We start from the raw sequence: 26575 nt of genomic DNA on the forward strand, positions 1-26575 counted from the left end.
TCACTACTAGATTGGACTCATAGTGATCCGCCTGTTTACAGCCTCCCAAGAGCTGGGATTACAGGCACGCGCCACCATGCCCAGTCTCAATTGACATCTCAGCATGCCCCGGGTACGAGGCCAGCACGGCAGGCCCAGGGATTGAACCCTGGCTCCTGGGCCTGCTTGCAGGCACTTTAATCTATCGAGCTATTTGGTGAGCCCTAAAAATTAAAAAAAAGAAAAAAAGAAAATGAGGCAACATTGGGCAGGAGCATCTTATTTTTATGTTAACTTCTGATTTAAAAACTGTCACCATAACAAGTCACCTGTCTATAGACAGAGGGTTGGTTTCAGCTGAGTGTGGGGAAAAATGGTGTTAAGACATTTTTTTTTTTTTTTTTTTTTTTTAACAAATACTGACTTGAATAATAGTTGACTACAGGGTGTGCTAAAATGATATGACGAATGTTTAAAATTACTACAGCAAAAGACCCATCACTAATTCTCATTGAAGTACTGCTCCCTCTCACTTTGAACACGCTTATCCCATCATTTCTGTCACTCTCTGAGTGGTTCTAGAAATTCTTTTTGTGTTTTCAGTGGTGCTCCCTCCATGTCCTAAATTGATGCCAAATATTCATCTTTTGTGGTCATCTTGACTTTGTGGAAGAAGCTGAGGCCACACGGCGCCGGGCCTGGCCAGGAAGGTGGATGAGACCCAGTGTAACGCATGTAACTGATGAACACTGCCAGAAGCCTTTTAGATCAATTCAGGATACCACTGAGGCCACCAGAGAAGATGCTTATGACAGAGGACGGTCAGAGCTGCTTCAGAGAGTGGCAAGAACAGTGATCTACATGTGGGAAGCTATGGGGAGTATTTTTAGGGGATTAATGACAGTGTGTCTTTCCTTGTAATAAATAAATATTCATAACAGATACTGATCATGCCTTGTGATGGGGAAGAGCACAGTATACTAGTGCAATTATCTGGACTTGAATGAAACCAAGTGGTTTCTTATCACATAAGTGAGGCTGTTCTTCCATCAAGACGTAAGTTCCTCAAATGGTAGCCAAGTAGTTTTCAAAGTTCTTTCACTACACCCAGCTGAAACCAACCCTCTGTCTACAGACAGGCAACTTGTTGTTGTACTGCACTGACCATGGCAGGAGAGGAACTGCAAAAATAGCTAAGCAAACAAGGCCAAGATTGGTGCGCAGGTCCAAGCTCATCCAAGGAAGCCAAAGCAAGCAAAGCTGCTGGCAGAATCTCAGGGGCCAAGTATGAACGGCCCATCTGTGCTCCAAGCCTGGCTTGTCCTCATAGCTCCAACAGATGTTCTCAAAGCTGGAATGTCCACAAACACAGGGAGCAACAGCTGAAAATTCAGCCCTAATGGAAAGCTGAACACCAAGCCAACATCAGCCCAAGTCGAGCAGAATGGCTCTCTTCATGCAAAGCAGCTGAGAAGACAGAGGAAGGGTAGAGGGGTCAACAGTGGGAGCCTCTATGTGCCTGGTCTATGCCAGAAGCATTTCCATTAACATCCACAACCCTGAGGAGCTGCAACTGTAGCAACCGCACACAGATTCCTGGAGACTTGCACATGCCCAATGGGCGAGGCACAGGAGCTGGCCGACCAGCTGCTTGGAATGCCCCAAGTCTGTTGCCGTGGCCATTACAGTTATGGGGAAGTTCCTAGAGAGTTCTTAGCTTGCAGCACTGAGGTTGTCTTATAGGTTGGGTGATCCTATAAAATAAGATCTTTGAACAACATCTCTTTGATGTTTTGGTTGGTTCTTCTACTGGTCAGTCAGCCTCAGTCCTAATTTTAAATGGTTTCATGCTTGGAATATATGGGTAGCTTCTACTCTCCTAACCAAATCCAGACTGAGACACAGGACCAACAAGACAACCGCTGAAGATCCACAAGGAGACTCATGGTTTGATTTGAAGTATCCTTTGGCATGCTCAGGCATCAGCCCAATTACTGCTCCAGCTCCTATTCCAGAAGCTATATGAACATCATTTTACCATACAAGCAGCCTGGGGTTAGTATCAGACTGTTGTTCTGAAGCAGCTGAGAGCTCCAGGCATATATTTTTAACATGAAATCAGACTCTGTGTGTGTGTGTGAGTGTGTGTGCTTGCACGTGCGTGTATGTTGGCACGAAGGGTGGCTGCTTCTATATCTAAGTTTCTGCAGAGTGGACCAGCATCCCTAAGGGATGGAGAGGCTCCAGTTATTGTGGATATTACACATGCTTCTGACCCACGTGGCAGAATCTCCGATGGCGCCTTCATGGTCTAGAGTTCCACGCAGACCCTTAGCAGGTACCAAAAGACTGACAAATATACTGTGGGACCTAAAAGTTAGCAATGACCTAGAGGGTTTCAGTTCTCTCCTCGGTGGGAAACCAGCCTTATACATGTCACCTCACCTCTGCGGGCTTTTTCTTTTGCTTGTAAAATGAAAGAAGTAAATGGGATGAGTAGTTTTGGATTGTCAAGGTGTGTGAAGTTAATGCAAGTAAAGAGTGAATTCAAATTCACTCCTGATTGATGCTGTGGCAAGGAGTCAAAATGGTGAAAAAAGAGTTCTATGAACGGAACAGCACAGAATACATCTTCGCATCTGGCTTATTTCCCGCACTGTGTAATGCTTGTTAGATCGTTCACTGGCTTCCATATCCACAGTTTGTTCCTTCTTATTGTAGAATAGCGCTCTACTGTCTGAATACACTACCGTTTACCTATCCATGCCTGCTGATGCTCATTTTGGGTGTTTCCAGTTTGGTGTGATAATGAACAAAGCTGCTATGAACGTTTTGTCTACGATCTTTCTTGTGGACATGTGTTTTCTTATCTCTTAGGTAAATACATACCCAAAAGTGGCATTGCTGGGTCATAATGTAAGTGTATGTTTAACTCGAAGAAACCGTCAAGCTGTTTTACAAAGCAGTCATCCCATTTTACATTTCCACCAGCAATGAATGAGAATTATTGCTGCCAACACTTGGCATTGCATACCCCAAACATACACACTGCATGATTGCATTTTCTTGAAGTCCTTAAACCGGCAACAGTAACCTATAGTGATGGAAGTCAGATAAGTTGATAGTCGGAGGTATACCTGACTGTCAAGAGGCATGGAGAGTGGTGGTTATTTAGGAAGACATCAGTCAAAACTCACTGAACTGTATGCTAAAGATGGGTTCATTTTATATCGTAAAAATTATGCCTAAAGAAGATCGATTTAAAACGCCTGCTGTAACAAAGAATGGATCCCTGAATACTGGGAATCCCTAGTTGTTCTGTATTTTTTCAATCCATTGACTCTAGACATACATCTCTTCTTGGGGATATCTGTTTATTTCCTGATGAATCTTGGTGGTCCTTTAATGTGGGAAGGTTGAGACTGGACTTGATGATGTCGGAAATTCTTGAAACTCCAACGCCCCAATCCCACATAATGCATGGCTGGTTATTCTAAAACCTGGTCACCACAGTGCCTAGGTCTCTCTCCTCCTTCAACTGTGGTCTTCATGAGGCCAGTCAGCTCCCACGACCTGGCTGACGATGCTGCCATCCCAGAGAAATCGCAATTGACCCAGAGCTGCTCTCCCGAGCTCCGTCCTCCCAGCAGCTTGACAGCTGGTTTACTTCTGGAGCAGCGACCCTTGAAGGAGGCACTGTTTGCTCAAAATTAGCAGGTTAGGAATTAGTGCAGTGGAAACACTGGCAACATACTTGCTCACAAGGGCTTTATGGGTTTGCTTTCTTTTTGTAGCAGTCATTCATAATTCAAAGTCCCTGCTTTTTGGTTTCCTGAGATTGAAAATGTTGAGAGCAGCAGATGATAACTCCACTGTCAACACTGTGCAGCTATTACTAAAGCACCATGTGTTAACCCAGTGCGTCCTGCTCCAACTGGAGATTCGCCCCAGTACACAGGTAGACTTGTTCATGGTCACATCACCTGGGAAGTAGGTTAGACCCAGGAAGGCTGGTGATGCTAACACTCTGAGAGTCTCAAGCAAGGTGTCCTTGTGTATCCACAACTCCTGCCTCCAAGGCTGTTGCCCTCACTCAGTGCATGTTAGGGGTCCTCCTCGATGAACCTTACAGGGCTGCAGGTGGCTCGATCTTCTGGGTAATGCAGGAGCAGGATGGATCCTGCCACTCCACCAGGAAAGGCAAATGTAGTCATAGTGGCTGACTTCTATGGCTCTTCCCTTGTCCTCTTTCCTAATGCTCACAGCAGCCCCACTGACACAATGCCAGGATTCTGCACAGTGTACAGTGACAAAACTGAGACCAAGAGGTCAGGTACCTTTCTAAAGGTCACATGAATACTGAAGCTGGCATGCCAATGTCACAGTGCACAGAACCTGGAATCTAACAGAATCGGAAATCTGGCATGCAAAAGAACATGTAATTACTCATCAGCACTTTTGGTGTTCTAGGGGTCTTGTGGAATCCACAGTTAACTCTTGTCCTTCCATAACATTTGTTTTCTCGCTGAGCAGCCCAGAGTGGCCATATTTGGGGCCACTGCATCACCTAGTGGTCATGATGGGAACTGCGCCTCCCCAAGTCCAGATTCCTAGCTCAGGCTGAGTAGAGCTACACCAAAGTTCTCGCTGCCGTCAGTCCTCTGGAATCACTCTGGAAAAGAGCCGGCCTTGACACACGGGGCTGCCTGACCGTGGTGCCAGGACAGAGCAGTTTTCAGTGCCCCTCACGCATTCTCACCTGCCCAGGCTGCAGGCCTATCCTGGGAGGAGCGAAAGCTTTAGCTCTCTCCACTTCAGCTCCCAAGCAGCAGCCCAATCTCTACCCTCAGGTCTTAGCTGAGCTTTCTGCACCCCGCTCCCAGCTTGCCATGTAATGTTGACTGCGGCTGTGTCTGATTATTTCTCCTCCACGTATGCTCCTCTGTGGACAGAAGGAAACGTGGACTCCTTGAATTAATTTGTTTTTTAAAGTTTCATCTTTGTTATTCGAGCTGAGCCAGTGTTATTCATGCCACACCACAAGCTGCGCGACCTTGGACAATTCCTGTAACTTCAACGATGCTCCTCTGGAAAACAGGACGAAGGTATCCAAAGGTTTGGGATGATGAAACGACACACTGCATTCAAACACTGCAACTAATACATGTGAATACAGTGATTATCAGGAAATAGCTCTTCCTCACATCCACATTAGAGGGGGTGCCTTGTTTACAAGACACAGCTCACTCTTGACTTCTTTGCACAAGTGGAACACAGATCTCTAGAAGATGTAGTGGCGCGTATTCATTTGGGGGGAGAGGGAGAAGAGATTAGCTTAATCTTAGTGGATTAAGATTTGCAGTTTGGACAAACATGATCTGGAAAGTTCTCAGTCTCCATATGACATAACTCCAGCTTCCATAACCAAGAGTCACACTCAGACACACAGAAGGCTCTGTCTACTTTGTTCAGAAGTCCCAAAATAGCTGTTAACAGGTCATCACAGTGTAGTACCTATGATCACACTGACTCTTCATGATTGTCCTGAGAGGTGTGGGAACACCTGCTTGCCTCTTCTGCCCAGGAAGAGGCTGATGGTCAAGAGGTGAGGTCACCTTCTCCCTCTCCCTGTCCTCTCCTCTCCTCTCCCCTCTCCCTCTCTTCTCTTCCTTTCCATACTGGGCACTGAACTAGGACCTTCAAATTGTACTCCACTGCCAGCTCTTTTGTTTTGTTTTGTTTTTTTCTCTTCTAAAAATTTGGATACAGGGTCTCACTAACTTGCCAAAGGGCTGGGGAGATAGCTCACTAGAATAAGTGCTTGCCTGGCAAGTGCAAAGGCCTGAGTTCAAACCCCAGTTTCCCCAAAAAAAAAAAAAAGTTGCTAAGTTGCCCAGGCTGAACTCAAACTTGCAACTCTGCTGCCTCAGTTGCCTACAGTACTGTGCTTACAGGCGTCCACTTCTACACCTGGCTATGCCATGATTTTCTCAGGTCTGGAGGGTAGCAGAGTTGAGTTTAGAATGTGGATCTCAAAATTTCTGATCAGGGCACCTTAATTTATCATATATTGTATTATCTCCTAGAACAAAAGGCTTCTAAACCTTTTTCATAGTAAGCCTCCATGCTAGACAGTGCTAGATTGTTTAGCTGAATTCAAATACATCTATAGTAGTTAGATGCCAATAGAATATCCACCTCTGACAAGACAAAAAAAAAGGGATACAAAGGAAAGATCACTTTGTATTTATATATACAAAAAGGAAAGGTCGCTTTGTATTTATATATACAAAATAGTTAGGATAAATATATAGCTACTTTTACTTAATTCAATGAGAAGAAATAGGTGTACTAATAGTGTTTGGACAGGAAATCCTGTCTGCTTCTTGTACTATGGATAACCACTAAGGAGATAACAATGTACAATGTATTGATTATCGAAAATGTCCAATTAATCAGCTTTGAAAAAAAAGGAAAAAAACACGTTTTTCAGAGAATGTACGTTGATATAAATATACAGCTGAAATGAAAATATCAAGAAACAATACTCACCCTTAAGTGCATTCTATTCTGTCCTACTAATCAAATAGTGCTGTTCATTAAATTGATTCATAATCCAATAGTGGATTAAGATTTGCAGTTTGGAAGAACATGATCTAGAAAGTTCCCAGTCTCCATATGACACGCCACCATTAGAGTTAACCTGGTTTGAAATGGCTACCTCGCATCTAAGGGAATAGCTATGAAAATAAGATGAACTCAGAAAGTTCCACCACCTGGAGAATATCCTCTAGTGCGGCACAATAACTCTTGCAAATCTTTTAGCACATGATTTTAAATCTCTTAAATAAGTGCATTATAGTTACTGTGTTCTGCCCCGTCCGAAAGGCTACCCACTCCCTGCACAATTAGGATAGTTGCTTTACACACCAAGCTCTACCACCCCAATTTCATCACTTACAGAAGTCAGCTATTCCTCATTCTCAGGGCATTGAGCGTTTTGTCTGGTACGTGCTCAAGAAGTACTGGCTTACTTGATAAAAAAAAAGTAGCAGCAGTCCTACTTTTTTGTTATTTCCCTTATTCAGAGCATTTTAAGTTCAAAGAACCAAAGCAACAACTTAATGTGTACAAGACCTGTGGGACACAAGTCGGTGGCTCTGTGCGTCAGCCTACCAGGGCCACCCTGGGGATGTGCAGGTCATGAAGAAAGGAGGCTGTGCAGGGCTCTAACTCATTCATTCACACCTACTCTCCAGCATCTTGCTGAGCCTGTCCCTTCACCTGAGGCCATTTTACAGCAAGCTTTTTTCTTTTCCTTTGGTGAGCAATTCCCTAACGTTCCTGTAGCCTGAAGACCTTCGGTATGAGTCTGAACCAATATGACCCAACCTCAATAAAAACTATAAGCACTGGTTCAGGATCCCACCTTGAAAGCTCTGGTGCCTCACTGTGCTGTGTGTCCTTGCCACGCTGCCAGGCTCACAAGGAGGCTGAGGGCCACACACTCATACAGCCCCAAGAGAAGCTAGGCAGCGGGAAGCAGCAGATGAGACTTCAGGTCCAAGGCGCTGGCCTGCTTTAGGCACGCACTCATCAAGGGCCAGCGCCCTTCCTGACTGGTCAGGAGAGGTCCAGGGCTGCAGGACCCACAGGATGTCAGGGCAATGCCAGTCTTGCAGGATGGACTGATTGGTGGCAAACAGCAACTCTTCAGCTGCCTTGGGCTGGCTGGGAGGCTGTGCTAACATCCTTTTGTCCAGGTAAGAATGCACTGGCCATTGCAGGAACAACCCTAAGGATGCCTGCAGCACCTCTGCTGTGGCACGTGCTGAGCGGTGCTCAGAGCTGCAAGAGGGAAGAGGCTGGACCAAGGCCACGTCTTCGCCTCTCTGAAACAAACCAGGGCAGAAAAGGGCTGCGCCGCACCGCAGTCCTCAAGGGCTTTGCTCTGGATATTTGTGAACAGACACAAATAGTGATGCCACCAATACAAAATTTAAGAGCCAATGTATTATGTACAATTTCATATTTATGTGATGATTTAAAAATGCCAATTTGCCATCTAGATTTAGTGGTAGCGTTGTTTTGTGACAGGAGGAAGAAATGCTCTTTACAAACTGCAAGTGAGGACAATAAACTACCTGAAGACGAAGGAAATAGCTCAAGCTTGAGGTTCAGGAAAATCTGGGTTTAGGTGGCAGGGCCAGTTAAATGTGGGACACACTTCCCTTACAGGACTGCTGTCAGGACTGAATAAAGTGTAATCAGTGAACTTTTAAAAGAGACCAATTCACTCTTCCTTTGCAATATTTAATTCTCTGTATGTAAGTATATACTTATGTGTACTTGTCATCTTTCAGGTATACCTCATAGTTGGCTGTATAAAAACAAGAGACAAAATACTCTTCGCAACAACCTTTCAGAGCTGGTTGAAGTAGAAATGAGAAGATGTACATTAAAGATACTAAAAAATGAAGTGCCACTGGTAAGGCGAAGATGGATCGTTTATAACTGGGGATGGGACATGTGTAGTGATGGGAGATAAGGTACGTCAGTTATTTTAATTATTTTATACCTCTGATCCAGACAATTTGGAAACTTCCACGATGATTACGGGGAGACGCAGGTTGCGTCTGTTCCTGCAGCAGCGCGGGCGCACACTCACCTTCCGTTTCCTGGGAATCGGCTCGTCGAAGAGCAGGTTGCCAGCCTCGGCCTCATCGATGCCGTCGTCCGGCTGTGCGGGGCTGCGGAAGGGCTTGAAGCTGTCGGCCGACAGCGGCGGCGATGGCGTGGACGGGTTGGACTGGTCGCTGGGCGCGCTCCAGCTCCAGTAGCCGCTGCTGCTCGTGCTGGACGGCACGCAGCCCGCCTCCTTCCACGACCCGCTGAGGCCCTCTGCGAGGAGCAGGACAGGCAGTGTCAGGGCCCGGGAGGGCAGCCCCTGCCCCGGCTCAGGGTGGGCAACGCTGACTAGGTGTGAGCATTTCTGTCCCATCCACGCGTCCCTCCCCAGTCACGGTACAGAGTAAGCGCTTGTCCTTTTAGCCACGCGATCAGGGTAAGAGGCTCCGACGTGCTCGGCTGTGTGAGTGCGGCTCCTGGGAGGAGGGAGGACTAAGGAACCAAGTACTGCATGTGGATCTTCTCGCTCACGAAGTTTGGGGAGCGCTGCGTTTCTGGCTGCAGTGTTTTGGAGAGGGCTATTATTATTTGCAGTCTTCTCCCAAATGATTTGGTGAATCATGTGTTCACCCTCCTAATCCCAACTTCAACTTTTTAAAAATAGGAACTACTTGTAGGAGCCTGATTTTTTTTTTTTTGGGGGGGGGATATGTGTATACAAAGTTAAGAATTTAAGACCCTAAGAGAAATACTAATTTCTGGATCATTATCTAAAGTCATTTTCCAAGCTGCTTATAGCAACTAAGGGAACCTCCAACCTATGTTTCTTCCTAGCCCTGCTCCTTCATACTGGGACAACCTCCTTCTCCAGAGAGAGAGCCACGGCACACCCCCTTCACCCAGGAGGACCCTGAAGCGCAGAAGTTACATGTCCTGCTAGGTGACTCCCAAGTGACCCACACAGGGACCCTGCAATGGGAACTTCTACAGGCTTTGACAAAGCTGAGATCGGTTAGGAATTTATTGGTAATAATTACTGATAAGACTGGTGTTCCGTTGTACCTTTCTACTTGTGGTAGAAAACACTACGGGAAATGTTTGCTAATGTGGAGAGATTCTTCCCAGTTAGAAGGTCTTGGGGGGAAGTAGCTTTTAATCACTGAAGATCTGCTTTACCTTTCAAGATGCCCACATTTAATTAGCATTTGTATAAATTCAACTTTCCTCCTGGATAATTTCTCCTCCATATTTATGTGCATTCGGAATATATTAAAACCCTATTCTAACTACAAGGAAGAAAAAAGTCCCAAAATACCTCATTAAAAAAATACTGTCAATGTCTGTGTAATTAATAATGAAGTGAAGACTAGCATTCCTGGGGAAATTTTCTAACTACCTTCCCTGAGTACAGATTTCCAGTATACTCCTCAATTATGTGAAACAAAAGTTTAAAGGTGTGAAGTTTTAGATTGAATCAGGTGAAATTACCCGTCTCATCACAGCAAGCTTCCTGTCAGAATCAAATGGCTGTTGACGCAGGCTCACTCCCTACAGCGTCAGCACAGCCAAATGCGCGGCTTGTTCCCTCCAGCCTGCAGACCCCTACCCAGAGGAGCGGAGCCACCTCTCAGAAACAAGAAAGCACTGTCGGTACCACAGGACCTCCAGCCAGCCCTACAGAAGGCTGGAAGGCTGGGGAGATGTTCCCTGTTGTGCAAACCTCACCCAGCAGGCACGGGGTGTTTATAAACAACCCTCAGCCTGTGGCTGTACGGTAAAATCCAATGTGTGGTGCTAGATGGGGGATCACGTCTTCTAGGAGGAAATGAATGTACTGCGAGAATCCTTAATACAGTGTGGTTTCAGCACTTCCCTGCAATGTCAAAAGTGAATTTGTTTAGCAATTTGTGAATGATATTTCTTGGAACATGATTTACTCTGAAGGATAAAGTGATTGAAAATGAGTTTTTCAGAAAAAAAGTTAGGACTGATTCATAGCAGTTCTTAGGGTGCAGTGTCTGCCCGTCTTACGCAGGAGATCTCAAGCTCGCAGACAGGGGCTGCCGGCCTTGCTCTCTGCAGACCCAGCTCCTGCCAGCATAATCACTGTGAGGCACCGACAGTGCTCAGTGCAGTCTCTGGAACTGTACTGGTATAAGTCATTCTGGAAAACATTTTGCTCCTAAAATATACGAATGCTTCATTGCCACAAAATGATTTCTCTATTTAAAAATTTGTTTCCTATTGTAGACAGACCAAATGAAGTATCAGACAGCTTGGGGTTACTAGTTGAGGAGTTAACTGAATTACTCTATGAAAAAAAGTTTGCATTGAAAGTTTTATTTTAATGCTAACCTTTAAATACAAAGGAACATTAAAATAATTTTCAATTAAAAAAAAGAATCTAGTAGTAAAAATAACTAACTTAAAAGGTATTCTTTTTTCCTCTTCAACATGTCTTTTTCTTAGAATATTAATTTACTTTACTCATCAACCTGAGAAAGGTGAAGTGGGACACCCCTTGCTTGAGTGGTCCTCAGAAGAGGGGTTGATTACTGCACAGGGGTCACCAGCCCCATTGCAAGGAACCTGACCTGCTCCAGGCTGGGGGATGGGCAGAGGGCCAGCACCCCAGCTCAAAGTGAATCAAGCTGCCGGGCACTCCTGATTAATGATTCTGATTTGAATTTCTGGCATTGTGCTTGTTCTTTCCAAATCCTATGGGGCTGGAGAAAGCCTGGATGAGGACTCGCTCACTCTTGCACCAATTCATTCTAATGCTTTCTACTTTCAACAAGGTTGAGTGTGAGCCATACATAGCTCAACTGAGCATGTTTGGCTGTTCTGGGGTTGGAGAAAAGGTTTCCACTTCTGGCCAGTCTCATTCAGTGCCCAAGTCTTTACAGGCATATCCATTTCTCTGCCTTTGTTCCTTGTACCTTGCTGAGGTACACCAACTGCTTGAACTCCCCCTGGCCTCCTTCATCTCTGTCCATCATGAACTCTGGTGCTTCTGTCATCTTCGTCTTTCCCACTGTGTCTACGCAGCCCCACAGCAACCTCAAGGTTCAGGTCATGTGGCTTTCACTGGTTTTACCTGTGTTCCTAATACTGTACTAACCTTCTGCTACCTGATCACCTCAATAGCTGCTTCAAAGTATCAGAATAAGGTCTGAGTTCCTAGCCAGGAACACATGGCCCATGAGGTGGAAGCACCCACTCTATCTACCTCATATCATCTCACACCCAAATAGAACACTATGGGTTAGACCTAGAATGTCCTCCAGAGGCCTCAGTGTGCAGAGCTGGGGCTTCGGGGAAGTGAGGAGAACATGAGGGCACTGCGCTCAACAGTGGATTGAGCTACAGGCAGGTGTGGAGCTAAACGTGCTGCTTGGAGGGGGGCCTGTTGGAGGTGGGTCACTGGGGAAGTGGCTGGAGGGCTCTCCTCTGCCTGACCCTTCGCTGGAGACTGTGCACTGGGAATATGAACCCAAGCAAACCTCCCCTCCTTTAAGTTGTGGGTGTCAGGCATTGTGTCAGGGTGTGACTAACACAGACACCGTGTACCCGCTGGGTGTGTGGACAGGGTTGCATTCAAATCATCTAGCTGGTATCTGATGAGTATATACCAAAATAATGGATAGACTAAATAATACCTCTCCTTAAGGAGCCTGGGATAATGCTTTTTTTTTTGGTACTGGGAATTGAACTCAGGACCTTGTGCTTGCCAGCAGGTGCTTGTGACCTGAGCTCTATCCCTGGCCCTGGGCTAATGTTTTTTAAAGTTTTAGTCTTTAGTGAGTTCTTTGATCCAACTACCTCCCAAAACAGTAAAAATGCCAGGGAAAAATAAACTTCATCAGCCCAGTTTCCATTTTCTTGGGAAAAGGAGCACAAATATTGCAAAGATGTGTTTCTAAGGACAGAAAACAACTGTCAGAACTTGAGAGATGTGAACTGAGTGGACAGGCAGATGAGACACACCAGGCTCTCTGGAAAGGTCTGGAGGAGGCCGATAGCCTTGGTGCCTGTTTTTCCCACACTTCCCCTGGCTTCAAGGTTAATGGTTAGCATGACAGAACAAGGCACCTCAAGTCCAGAGAGGCCCTGTTCTTGGTGTCACAGGCCCTGCCCACGCCCATACCCCGTGTTTACCATTTGGCCGCACAGGAGGGCTTCGCACCAACGGGCTGGTTGACAGGCTGGTTAGTACCATTGCTGCGGTCACCTTGTCCATGTCTAGCTCCTCTGAAGATTTTCTGTAACAGAGGAAGCGGTGCTGTTAGTCATGCTCACTCTGGGCCATGCAAGGTTCCGTGCACTGCCACACGTGTGCTGCTTTGAGGCTCTTCCTCATCACGATCCACTGTCCTGCTGGCTTTGTTTTATAGGGGAGGACCCAAAGTGAAGAGGGTAATTTGTCCCATCAAAGCTGTACCTGCCAGGAAAAGGTCTCCTTACTCAGTCACTCACCACTACTGAGTGTGCTCATGGGAGAGACGCTGTCCTGGGCACAAGGGGTACACAGCAAACGTGCAGATCCAGGTTCTAGCTAAAGGCCCGAACAGGTGGACACGCAGGCCCTGGGGGGGGGCAGCACTGCAGGGGGGTCAGGAGATGTCTGAGGTGACATGTGAGGGGACACACGGAGGAGAACGAGTCCGCAGGTGTGGGAAGCACACCCTGGATGGCGGCCGCAGCCCACACAGAGCGAGAGGCAGCAGGAGTGTGTGCGCGGCATCTGAAGAGGAATAGCAGCGAGGAGGAGGGGTGCAGGCCTGGATGTGTGGAGTCCTGTGGCCAGGAAGGGGTTTTGATGTTATTCTAAGGGGAATGGAAAGTAACCAAAAGGCCTTCAGCAGCTCTCATGACATAGCATGATTGAAGTACTTGGGCCAGCGAGATAGCTCTGTGGAATAAAGTGTTTCCTGGCAGGTGCAAGGTCCTGAGTTCAATCCCTGGTGCCACTCCCCCGAAAAAAAAAAAAAAAAAAAAAAAAAAATATATATATATATATATATATATACCTGAGCTGCCATAGGGAGAATGGATCTTAGGCATAGCAGGATAGCAAAGGGCAACCAGTTAGGAGATAACAGCTAGGAGTCCAGGCAAGAGAGCGCAGCAGTATCTTGGAGCAGGGCAGGGGCAGAGGGAGGTGGCTGGGGAGAGGAGTAAAAGGCAGAGACCCAAAATGGCCCACGGGACTGTGGGCTTTAGCAATAGCCACAGCCATTTACTGAGACCAGGGAGAGACTGCAGGGCAAGCGTGATTATGAGTGTTTAAACTCCAGTTTTGCTTTTTGTGTTTTCTTTTCTGTGTCCTACTAGAGCAAGATTTGGCCATTGGAAGAGTTACCACCTTGTTAAAGAGAAAGCCACAGAGAGTCATTCATTGCGATGGAGAGGTTACTTGGTGCCTTCATTTTGGTCAGGTAACCTTGAACGAGAATGTCCATAAGGGAATGATCACGCCAACTGAATCAGCTTGGTAAAACTTCCTTCAGTAAAAAAAGTTAAATTTGAGAGGCAAAAATTTATGTAGCACATTGACACCAAATAAATTGTACCACCTCCTGAGAGATGAACATTTCCAATTAGGGAATAGTTGAAGAAGCACAACAGAGGATTAATAACCCATACCCACAAATGAATTGTCATTTTGACAAATGTGGCTTTCACTCACAGGTGCACTCCATAATCTGGAAAAGCAATGAACTCTTAAAGTCAGAAGCTTCCCAGCACTGCTTCGTAACACAGTAGGGGAGGGAAATTCTTAAACTGGGGGAAAAAATCAAATGAAATGGTTCTCAATCTGGGGAGGTTATTGAATTTCATCAGAAAGCTACAAAAACTGTTGTTGCAGTTTCGCTCTCAAGAGTCCTCATGGTACCGAGTTACTCAGCCATGGCTGCTCTTTCCATCCCAGGTACCAAAAGATAGTTCCCCTATAATTCTTCTCAAACCTCCTTACGCTATTTCTTTGCAAACTATTCCATCAAAAGACAAATTACTTATTTCAGAGACTGGTAATTAAAAATATGACTACAAAGCAAGCCATTATGCCAGTGCATAATGAAATTCTCTCTGTGGAAGATTTTACCACAGGTTCGCGCGCAAGCCCTGCCCATGGACCCAGCATGCCGCTGAAAGTGTTCGTAACAGTCGCCCTTCACAGAAGCCCCCATGTGGAAGTAGAGGCAATGCCAGCTGCCCTCAGAAATACAACCTTCTGAAACAGCACCAAGGAGCAAGTACAAAGCGTCTCAGGATAATTCTGGGTGTTTTCCTGCCTCAGTTTCCCCGCATAGTCATGATCACAGAGCGAAGGCTAAGCTAGGAGTCCAGAAAGGAGGGGCTCCTCCCTAGACAGACACCGCCTGGGCCTGGAGGCTCTGCTGGTGCCAGTCCTGCCGTGTGAATTGCCTGTTGTCGCTACTTTCAAGACCAAATTGCAGGAGCTGCTGCCTTTTTTTTTTTTTAATCTTTTGTTTATTTGGCACAGGGTCTGTCTATACAGCTCAGACTTGTAGTGATCCTCCCATCTCAGCCTCCTCAGCACTGGGATTGCAGGCATGTGCCCCCACACAGCGTGGGAGCTGGCATGGCATGTGGTACCAGGTGACTTCTTTGTCCAGCTGTCAATGTTCTTTTTCTCTTACGGACACAAGGTTTGTGGCCCAGCCTAGGAGGCCCACGCAGCTGGCGCAGGGAAATGACTCTAGGGAGCAGTCCCCACCAACCTCCTCTGATGCCTACAGGGGCTTTTCCTTCTTCTGTAGGGACCTTCCCCCCTCTCCTTTATTTGCTCTTTTTTGCTTTCTTTTTCCATACCTAAGATGAAAATTTTGTTTTAGGTAATTCAGAAGTTGGTTTATGTGTTTCTTAAAAAAACCTATGATGTTCAAGAGAATGCATCATTACAAAATATGCATTTATCCTGCACTGCCAAACCTACTACTGCATTTCAAAATTACTACTGAGTTTCATGAGGCACATTTTCAATGAGGAATAAAAAGAAAAATAAACATTAGTATAATGAGAGGGTTTCTGCATCTGGACTAAGTTTCCCAGTGGTACCGGAGGTCAGCAATGACATCAAAGGAATGCATGGCTAATGACCTAGTTAACCTACATTTCTCAGGGAGTATTTTCATCATGCTACATGAAATGATACAGATGATAACGCCTTGCGCTGAGCTGTGTTTTTGTTTTTATTTCCATTTAATTTCTTCTGGTACAGTACTATCTAATTACTGATTAATTGGTGCTGCAGATTCAAATCCTTATAATTAAAAGAGAAGAGATGAATATACAAAGTAGCATTTGTTACACATTGAGGAAACTGCTGCAGAGGCCTTCTGGTACATTTGGAATTGCTGAGAACAAAGGACGCCAGGGGTGGTACTGACTATTCTCTGATAATATGAAACTGAAGAGCAATTTACTACTGAAACCTTATCAATCACATGTTTACCAAAAGCTGGGACCTTTCCAATTAATCTCTTCTCCAGACTTACTCAGTATAGTACAACTTCATAATACATGGAATTATTTTTAAGATAATAATATTACTTGGCTAAGTGTGGTGGTCCATAGCTGTAATCCCACACTGTGAAAGTCTGAGGCAGGAGCATCCCAAGTTCAAACCCAGCTTAAACAATTTAGCCAAACTCTGTCTAAAAAAAAGCCCTCAGTTGGAAGGTGCTGGGTTCAATCTCGAGTAACACCCCCTGCCCCAAGAAGTACATAGTCACTCTGTATGCCATTTGCCCTTCGACTTGACCTGGCTTCCTTGGCTGGACAGGCTGTCAGGAAGGGAGAATCACATCCAGAAAGGACAGAGGCAGTGCTTAGCTGCTAGGAGACTGTGCAGGAGGCCTGTGTGGATGCCAAGGAAGGTGGGGAAGAGGGCAGAGTGGGAGCCCAGGGCTGTGTGCTAGGCAGAGGGTTTTTCACATTATTTTGTGGCTCCAGGGACTCACCCAGGGCCTGGCGCATGCTAGGCAAGTGCCCTGCACTGAGATACATCCTGGACCTGCAGACCAGATTCCCATAAACAGAGAGAAGCCAGGCCAGTGGACACACGTGAGCCTGAGACAGAGAGGATCGATCTGCATTTTAGAAATGTGTCTAAAAGGAACAGTCACGAAGCGGGAAGCAGCCAAAGGCAGGCCGGTAAAAAGCTGACTAAAGTCTTATTACTTCAAGCTCCAAGTATGAGACTAAATGGGACCATAGGGCGCCTTCTGCCTAGGTACAGCTCTTCCTTCAGTTCTGCAAAGGCTGTGTTCTGGCAGTGAAGGATGCTGAACAGCGCTGCAGTGAATGGGATTCAGATCCAGTCTCTGTGTGACACCTGTGTGACCCTGGTAAATTCCTTTAACTCTCTGAGTCTCGAAGTTAAGTTTGCTCGCCTGTATGAAACATTTTGGTTTGCTGAGGGGCTTCCATGAGAAGACAGACATGGACCCCAGCATGAGCCCCAGCCATAGCCCAAGTCCCACCGTCGAGTTCAAGAGTGCATCTATAGCATTGCCCCCAGGATGGGGCAAGTGTAAGAGCTCACGCGCTCCTCTTACTCAGCGCCAGTGCTAGCAGCTGTTGCTTTGCTTTGCTTTCTTCTTCTTGGAAGTGGTGGTGACAGGTGAGCTATCTCCCTGGCCCGGTATTTCTCATAAAGAACTAAGCTGGGGCCAGCGAGATAGCTCTGCAGTCTAAAGTGCTTGCTTAGGCAAGCACACCTGGAGAGCGGTGGTTTGATCCCCAGGACCACATGCTGTGCCAGCCCTGCCCCCAGGGTGGGCAGAGCTGGCCCCCCATCCCCCACCCCAAAATTGTTAGAATAACTTCAAAAGTTCCTCTGTGAAGAGTGACTACCGGCACACGGGGGGAGAGGCCCCGGCCCTGGGCCTCATGTTGTTGTGGGGGCAGAGTGGCAGCTCAGCGCCCTGCATCTTGGCTGGACTGTCTGTACCCAGCCAAGCCTAGTGCGCCCATGTGGACCTGCCTAAGCCTTCGTGCATTTGGTCCTCCTCGGGGCGTTTGTGCTCTGGGCTGGAAGCTGCACTAGATGTCAGAATTATAGTCTCCACAGAGAACAGCAGCAACTGCCCTCCTTAGCTCCAGGAGCAGAACCAGACCTTACTCTTATGCACACAGATAGTATCAGTTCAAATGCGACATATTAGGAGTAGCAGTGTGGGTTCAACGAAGCCCTCCCTAGGTGCTGGGACGGATGCCCACCTGGTGGCAGAAGAGCCAGGGAAAGGCTGCCTTAGAAAGCATGGAAGGTATGACCGTGGCGTGCAGTACTCCTGGAATTGAGGATGGGGTGGAGTAGGGTGGGGTTGAGGGTGGGTGGAGTGGGGAACGACAGCTGGGAGGGGCCTGCTCCTGAGCTCTGTGAGGGGTTCCCTGGGAGGCAGCGAAGCCTTCCCAGGAGTGCAGTGGGAAGTGCCTGGGGAAGCTCGGTGGTACTATCAGATTTACCTTCCAACAAGCTCACGCTGGCTGCACTGTGGAGAATTACTTTCTTGGGTCTGGGAACTGACCTTTGACCTGAGGAATCCACTGCCAGGTGACTGTCATCAGGTGGCTGAATGGCACTGTGCGTGGCATGAGGCAGCCTACGGTGACGTGTGCGGTGCAGCCCAGCAGGGGTGGCCCGGCTTGCAGGCGAGGGGCTTGTGCTCGCTGCGGTCCTGAGCATTTAACCATGGCCTTGCTCCTGAGCTCAGGCATTGTTTGTGTCCCAAGAGGCCTTTTCTTCTTTTGAGCCACTTTCTGTTTGAATGTGGTCTGTGTGGAGGGTGCCTACAAAGATGACCTACCCACGCACCTCACCAGCTAAGGGACAGACGTTTAGCCCTCTGGTTACCCCAGAGAACCGTAAAAGGTGTTGATCTGTAATTGAAGTACTGTAGTAACAAATGGAAATAAAAAGGAATAATACCTTCCTTAAATTAGCACTAATCCAGTTTCTTAGCAACTACTAATATCTGATGTCTACACCAAGTTCAGTCACTTTTACAACTTGAAATCTTCTTAAAACAAGGAATGACATGAGAATAAAATCTCGTCTACTAGAATGGCTGTTGGAACTACCATCAGTCTTGAGACTTCAGGCAAGCTTTAAGAGTTCAGAAAACTAGGCTTAGCAACCATTACATGTAGTTGAGCCCCCAAAACTTCATTTCATTTTGACAGGAACTTGTAGGAAAAGCAGTAAATGTTAACTTCTCCAATTTAATTTTAGTAGTTGTTTCTCTTAAAATTATAATGTAGATTAGGGAAATTGCAATAGAGTGTTCTGATGGAAAAATTAAAAGTTATCCAAATGCGTAAGCCAGGAGAGGCCAGCATTTTGAAACCATCTGTGATGAAGGATCATTTTAAAGAAAATTCGAATCTGTCATGGATCTACTTATAAAACACAAGAAAACAACAGATGGCGAAAGTTGTGCAAATTCTGAAACCACTGGGAAATGGCAGCATTCCAGGAGGCGGCTTAGGTGTAGAGGGGAGAGGAGAAGCAGAGGGGAAAGTCGGGCCACAGATACTGGGGAGGTATCGCTGGTGGGTGAGCTTGTTCAGGCAGAGGCAGGACTGAGGAGGACAGCAGAGTGCAGCCAGGTGTCCGAGCTGTCAACAGCGGGAAGATGGTGAAGATGTCAGCAGAGGCCAGCAAAGGGTATGGGAAGTAGGAGCAGCCTCAGCCCACTTTTAAGGCCTTCTCAAGGGCTGAGGGTGCTGTTCAGTGGAGGCCGTGAAAAGCAAACACAAAACCCAACACCCGCTCCCCCCACACAAGCAAAAACTATTGTCTGAATGATGGAATAATAGCTTATTAACAGCAGTGGGGACACAGACAAATGCCTTCTTGGGGTGTCCTTTCTGTTTTCAAGATAAGAATCAAACTCGTGTGCAGCAAGGGCCTCCGATCTCAGGCCCATTTCCTCACGAGCACTCTGCGCTGTGCACTTCTGACTTGGGGTGCTCTCCCCGAGATGAGGCACTTGCCTCGCCCCACCCCCTTGCACAGGTGCTGTCCTCCCTCTGTCGTGCACCTGGCCTGCTTCTGCTCACCCCCCACCCTCAGCCCAGCCCCTTGCTGGACACTTCCTTCCACCTGCAGCGCATGCCACACCAGGGTCCGAGCTCCTTGTGTTGTCTTCTTTTAATCCCTGTAAAGAGTGGGGTTCAGCGTTCCCTCTCTGTTCTCAACATCTGTAACAAATCCTTGCTTCCAGTGAGCTGTTCCTGACAGCTTTTGGGAGAAAGTGGCATCAGGTGGCGGTGACAGCAGCTGGGGAGGCGAGGAGAGGCGCAGACACATCTGAAAAACTTCAGTTCCTCTCTCCTCACTCGCTTTCATCTTATTAGACCTGGTGATTTATTCATCTCTTCTTGTGGAAAACAATTCCTGAAATATTCAGCTGTTAAATAAATTGTTCATATGAGGTTTTTTGTACTGGTCCTAAAAAATGGGGGCCTATCTAGGCGAAACGGATTTTCTTCCAGTGTCTCGGATGATTCTGCTATAGTCACAAAGGCTCATGGATCCATCAGTGAACTCTAGAATGTCAGCGAGATCGTTATTAAATAATAAGTCTCAAATCCCCTGAAAACAATTCTGAGTGATTAGCTGGCCGTCGTGATGTGAGCAGGCTGCAAAGCGCGGCCCAGGGAAACATCACCAGGGTCCCTCGGTGGCCTTTGTGCTTTGTAGGTCTGGCGCCTCTGATTGCAGCCAGCGTGTCCTGCTGGGAGTTGCAAGGCCAGCCGTAAACCAGGCACTTCTCTCTGAACACAAAGCCCTCCGTGTACATGTGAGTGCTCTTCGAGGGGACTGCCTGGGCACTGTGCGGTGAAAAGGCAGGCCAGCGACGACATGGAAAAGTCCCGAAGTCCTTCTGAGTGCACCGTGTGTATCTCTCTCTGCTTATGGAAGATCGCATCCTGCATGTCTGCGTGTTCGTATCTGAGTTCTACATATATGTGTGCATGAATCTGAGTGTGCATGTGTCTTCATGTGTATTTTCTGTCAGTATGGGCTAGGATCTTGTGCAGATATGTGCTTAGTATCTGTGTGTGCTTCTCTGTGCTTGCCTTTGTGTTCCTGGATCATTTATCTGAGCCTGTGTGTGTGTGTGTGCGCGCATGTCGGCGTGCGTCTGGGTCCTGGGGATGTCCGTGTATGAGTCTGTCTGTGTGTCTGTCTCTCTGTATGGACTCATATGTGCTCTGGGCTGCTCACACTCAGAGACAGCCAGCTTTCTGGGATGGTAAAGCCCTTCCTACCTTCTTTCTGCCCCATTACGTAGGCATCTGCTCCTCAGCACAGGCCAGTGTAAGGTTGCCACACTGTCTGCAGGTGGCGTCTCTCTGGGCTGCTGTCAGTCCAGGCTGGGGGATCAGCTCTGGCGGTGGAACCTGCTATTTTGCTGGGGCAGTAGGTCCCATGCTAATGGGGACGAGGTATCCTGTGCCATGCAGAGTGTCTAAAGGCTAACAAAGGCCTGACAGATGTCATAGTTACCCTCAAGAACAAAACTATAATCAGAATTGCACCTCTCACTCTTAACCGCCTGTATCTAAGTCGGGTCACTCCTGATGTGTTGGTGGGTTAATTGTGTCAATGCTTGGAGGCCTCAAGCCACTTAAGACCCACTCATGTAAAGACTGCCAGCTAGCTTTTATGGTGGCAATAGTTATTTTTTGAGGGCAGCTGGGAGACAATAAATTTCATGTTTTCTGGTTTGCCAAAGCAAGAGAAGGTGACATTTTTCCTGGGACTTTAAAAAAAAATAGGCTTAAACAACTGTATTTCTTATTTCTGCTGCTTTTCTTACTTCTGATTGTAACCATTATTTTGGTATCAGACTGAAATGAGGGTTAGAAGTGATCACAGCAGCCGTTTTGCTCGCTATTTCTTTCTCTTCTCTTCTCCTCTTTCCTCCTGTTCTGTCCCCTCCCCTCCCCTCCTCTTCTCTCCTCTTTTTTTCTTTCCATAGGCGTGACAGCCTTCCCAATCTAGCCCCCTAACAGGCTTCCCTGGGGCTGATGGGAGAGAGGGGGCGGGATCCCACCTTGCCCTCTCTGCAGTGAACTGCACCTCTGCTGCCCTGCTGCGCAGGCACTGCAAAGGTACAAGGGACGTGCCCTGAGCTTTTGGCCCTGCCTTTCAAAAGTGGCCGAACAGGGCCAGAGAACTGCACACCGCAGTCCAGTGGACTAATTTGCTCACATGCTCTGGACTAAGGGGGATTTAACCATAATCACTTCTAATTTTGGTCAATTTCACCTTCAGCCTGTCTAGGGTCTGCCAACAGATTTGAGTCCCGCTGGACACAGCCATGGGCAGGCTGGTACTTCCCATTTTATGCTATGAAGAGGCAGACAAACTGCTGCTTAAATTTTACATTGTTTCTTCAAGAACAATGTAATTTCTAAACATGCATCTTTTTTTCTACATCTAGTTAATCTTTATTTTGTATTCATGATATCTGACAGTATGCACAATATTTTCAGTGACCACTGTAGGTTGATATTACTGCTTCCTTCACAAATGTGGAGACTCTGCTAACTTTCTAAGGTTGTGTGGCCAGGGGCAAGGCCTGTCTGGAGTCTTTGTACCATACACAAATGCTGCTTCCACAGCCATCTTCATACCCTTGCTTCTGATCTGAGACACACATATATTTTCCCAAGACTGAAAACTGTGTGCATTCAATGCAATTCATTTTAGGTTCCCTTCTTTCTTATTCTATTTAAAATCATGTTACAATGAAAAGAATTCCTTTTACATAGTATGCGGATGAACTCACATTAATGAGAAGATAGTATATAAAAGTTTAAGTTGACAAAAATAGATTAAATTATAGACCTATTATTAATTTAAAGAGGAGTGTTTTGCTTTCAAAAGGATTCTCTGTGGGTTTTCTTTAAATAGTATTCCTATAACGTGCTTAACATGTTTTGGATGATTTAAATTTCAGTTCAATTCATATATTCAAATTCTAATCTTTACTCTGATAACCTGCTTTATGCTGTGAGATTGAGCTAAATGAAATCACCAATATTCAGTGAACTCTTTGTTTACAAAAAATGGCAATTTCAACTTAATATTTGTGCAGCCTCAATTGTTCAGCTTTAATTTCACAGGCCAGAAGTGAACTAGTTTATCCTCATTGTAGATCAATTATTTTAATCAATGAGCCAGGCAGTGGTTCTCTAAGGTGTGAACTGTGGATAATTTTATTGATGAGAATGTCCTATTAATAAAATTTTAAGCAGCCCTTAATTCAACACCGCCTACCATGTGCAGAAAATTGCTTTAGGCAGAACTCTCTGCCCTACAGTCTGTCAGTGCCCTACATGAATCATTCGGAACGTTCAAATTCTGGGAAATGGGCAGAAGCATCTGTCTGTGTTGCCCTCTGGAGATGGTCCTCCACGTATGACGCTGGTGGTTTCCTGTGTTCATTTCTGTTAGAATCATATTGCTAACATGTACTGATATCGATCCAAACAGGTATGATCTATCAATTTGAACCTTAGTAGGTAGAAAACAGTGATTTTCCTTAGAAAACAGTGATTCTGTCATTTTTAAAATTTATTCATAATAGCACCACCCTTAAGCCCTACAAAATCAAACCTACGCGTGATTCTCCCAAAGGATAAACAATTGCACATTTAGCTGTGTATATTCTGTACTCAAGGAACATGAATTTCCCACAGGAAAAAGTGGAAGAATTGGATACAGTCAGAAATACAATGCAGAGGTTACTGCTAGGCGTACCAGCAGATCAGTAACAGGGCTGGGTGGCCACTGGCCAAGCCATATCCAGTTTCCTGTAACAAGAGGTGGATGAATACGAGTTAGCGATGCCAAGCAAGGCTTAGGCTAAAGCCAAGCATAGCCCACAGTCCAGGGAAGGTGAAGCATCGAAGCTGTAATTTCACATTTCTTCTGAAAACAATACACAATGCTTATGGGCCTAGGACGCTGACATTAATATTTAATGTAAAAAAAGTACCTCTAAAAGGGCTGTAGTGTCAGGCTATAAATAACAATTTCTAGCTGTCCTGATAATCTCTCATTCATTTAGGGCGCTACACAGGCAGAGCAGCAGTGCACAGGAGCACTTACTGCAACAGTACGATGATTAAACTGTGTTGGCTTGCTCGGTGCACCTCTGGCATCCACGCAACCGCAGCGTGCTAAATATTTCAGATGCAAACAGGCTCCTATCAGGCCGCAGCTCAGCAGTTACCCGTCATCTTTCCTTTTATTGAAACATTAGGAAGGCTCATAAAATTACCTTTCCACGTACCTCAACCCAAGAGCTTATGATAAGGAATTAGCGAGCATACGGACTATTGAATCTGGATTTATTTGAAATTTGATGGGAAAATTAGCCAATTAAAAATGATTATAAAAATATGGCAGACTGGGGATGTATCTCAATGGTAGAGTGCTCGTCTGGCATAATTGAAGTCCTGGGTTGGAGCCTCAGCACTGGGGGAGAAAAAGGAGAAAAAGTATTCTTAATAAGCCACATCACGAGCTCCATTAACATTTCTTTTCTTCCTCGGTACGCTGTTTCTATGAAGGCTCATCTAGCACAGACACAACTAAGCACCTGCTTTTCTCTGTAGGTAGGCAGACCTTGTAAGACTTTAAGGAAGAAATAACATGTCAGTTTGATTTCTCCAGGAAGCAGACACTAAGACGGGATCAAGTCTATAAGAGACTTTCGAGGAGGGGAGGACGCCCTTGTGGGAGAGCATGTGGGCGAGCTCGCAGCTCTTCCAAATAGGAGAAAAGAGGGAGGAGTGTCCCGAGCAGGGCTGCCCGCTGGAGGCGACCCACGAGGCCCAGTGTCCGGCTGCTCTGCCATGCCAGGTCCTTGATGCTGCACTGCAGGGAAGCATGGTCTTGGAGGCTGCCTTGCACCCCAAGAAGGAGCAGCAGGAGGCCCCCACCTCCGTGCTCCCCCACAGCAGCAGCTTCTCCAAGGAGAGCTGAGCCAGGCACCTCCACAGCCCTGCTAGTTCTATTTCTTTTTGGTAATCTCAAGTCTTATTACTACAACCTCAAAAATTTCAAAGGAAGTTCAAACATTCCCAGGTAAGACACTGGCAGCAGCACCCATGAGACGATCCTTGAGGACCATGAGACGATCCTTTTGCAACTGTGTGTTTTTCTTGACTACAACTGGGTTGTACTGCTGTCATGCCGAGAAGAAAAAGACAGACTGAGAATGACCACATCGAGAACTGTTTGAAGACCACTTGAGTACTTGCCTTTATCAACTCCTTTGAGTCTAAGTCCTATTGGCTCAAACCTGGAGCTAAATCCACCTTATTAGGTTAAGCCTTAACGGTAACATTTTATAGCACTGGCCAAGCGCCAACTGCTGTGCTAGCCTTCATGTTCATTAACTCAGCCAATCCTCTTAAGAATACCAGGCCAATAGTAGTATCGTCCTCATTTTTAAAGATGAGAAAATTAAGCCACAAAAGGTGAAGTTGGGCAATAGAGCTTAGATTCCCATCCAGGCAGCTGCATACCATAGCAAGTTCCGGTTATGAGCTGAGTATCCATGTCTCCCGCAGTTCATGTGTTAGAGCCCTACCCTCCAACACCAGTGTCTGCAGGCCAGGTGCTAGGGAGGTGATCAGGATTAGGTGGGGTGATGAGACTGGAGCCCCCTGCCCCAGTGGAATCTGGGCTCTAGAAGAGACAGCAAGAGACACTGGAATTCCCTTTTCCCATGGAATTCCCTTTTCCCATGAAGTAGAGACCCACCCCAAAGAAATCTGCTGGCACCTGGATCTTAGCCTTCCAGCCTCTAGAATTGTGAGACAGAAATGACTGCTGGCTAAGCCATCCCTCTGTGGTGGTTCTTTTCTTGTTGTTGTTGTTGTTCTTCTTCTCCTTCTCCTCCTCCTCCTCCTCCTCCTCCTCCTCCTCCTCCTCCTCCTCCTCCCCCCCTCTTCCTCTCCTCTTCCTCTTCCTCCTCCTCCTCCTCTTCTTCTTCTTTAATGTATTTAGTACAGGGTCTATAGGGTCTCATTACATAGATCAGACTCATAGTGATCCTTCTGTTTTCAGCCTCCCAACTGCTGGGATTACAGGTGCGTGCCACCACGCCCAGTCTCAATCGCCATCTCAGCGTGCCTCAGGGTTGGGGCTGGCACAGCACTCTAGGGATGGAACCCAGGTCCCTGCATCTGCCTAAGCAGGTGCTCTAATCTGCTGAGCTATTTGGCCGGTCCTGTGGTACTTTCTTATAGCAGCCTGAACAAATGTAGACAGTGCTTCTATCTGGTATGCTAGGGACGAGCCTGAGGCAAGTGGACAGGGGAAAGCCATGTGAGCTGTCACTCAGCAGAGGACAGCTCCTTGCGGCCTAGAGCAGGGAGAGCATTCACATGAGTCAGCTCAGGGTGTATGTGCCTCTGTGAAGCTGGCACCCAGAATCTCAGGCTGAAGCCATGAGGGGGTGGCATAGGCCTGTAATCCCAACACTCCAGGAGGCTGAGGCAGGAGGATCACAAGGTTGAACCCACATATGGCTATTCAGTGACCTAGCAAGACCTGGTCTCAAAATAAAAAAATAAGGGCTAAGGATGTAGTTTAATATGAAGGCCCCAAGGTTTAATTCCAATACATATCACTTTTTAAAAAAAGGAATCTCTGCCTAAGGCTAATAGATCTTCTTGATATCACACAGTAGTGGTTCCTAGTGGGTTTCTACTGTGGAAAAAATAACAACTGGAGAGCCACAGCGCAGCAGTCTAAGTGTCTGCCTAGGTAAATACAAGGCCTTGGTTCAATCCCCCATACCACATGCCATGCCAGCCCTGTCCTGGGGAAGAATCACTACGAGTTCGAGCTGTGTAGTGAGACCCTGTACCAAGTAACTAAAATTAAAAATAACACCTGGAGGGCCGG

At 46.5% G+C, this 26575-nt stretch overlaps 1 protein-coding gene across 2 annotated transcripts in view; it reads right to left on the reverse strand.

Annotated features, from left to right (window-relative positions):
• The window catches only part of Znf704 (zinc finger protein 704), a 172448-nt gene that overhangs the window by 46979 nt on the left and 98894 nt on the right, over positions 1 to 26575 (reverse strand). For both annotated transcript variants that reach the window (XM_004639762.2, XM_023699608.1), the window contains exons 3-4: positions 12766 to 12869; positions 8648 to 8880 (exon numbers count right to left, since the gene is read on the reverse strand). In XM_004639762.2, the coding sequence (XP_004639819.1) occupies positions 8648 to 8880; positions 12766 to 12869 (337 nt within the window). The remainder of the gene's footprint in view (positions 1 to 8647; positions 8881 to 12765; positions 12870 to 26575) is intronic.

Source organism: Octodon degus, unplaced genomic scaffold, assembly GCF_000260255.1.
Source record: "Octodon degus isolate 3935 unplaced genomic scaffold, OctDeg1.0 scaffold00114, whole genome shotgun sequence".
NCBI lineage: Eukaryota > Metazoa > Chordata > Mammalia > Rodentia > Octodontidae > Octodon > Octodon degus.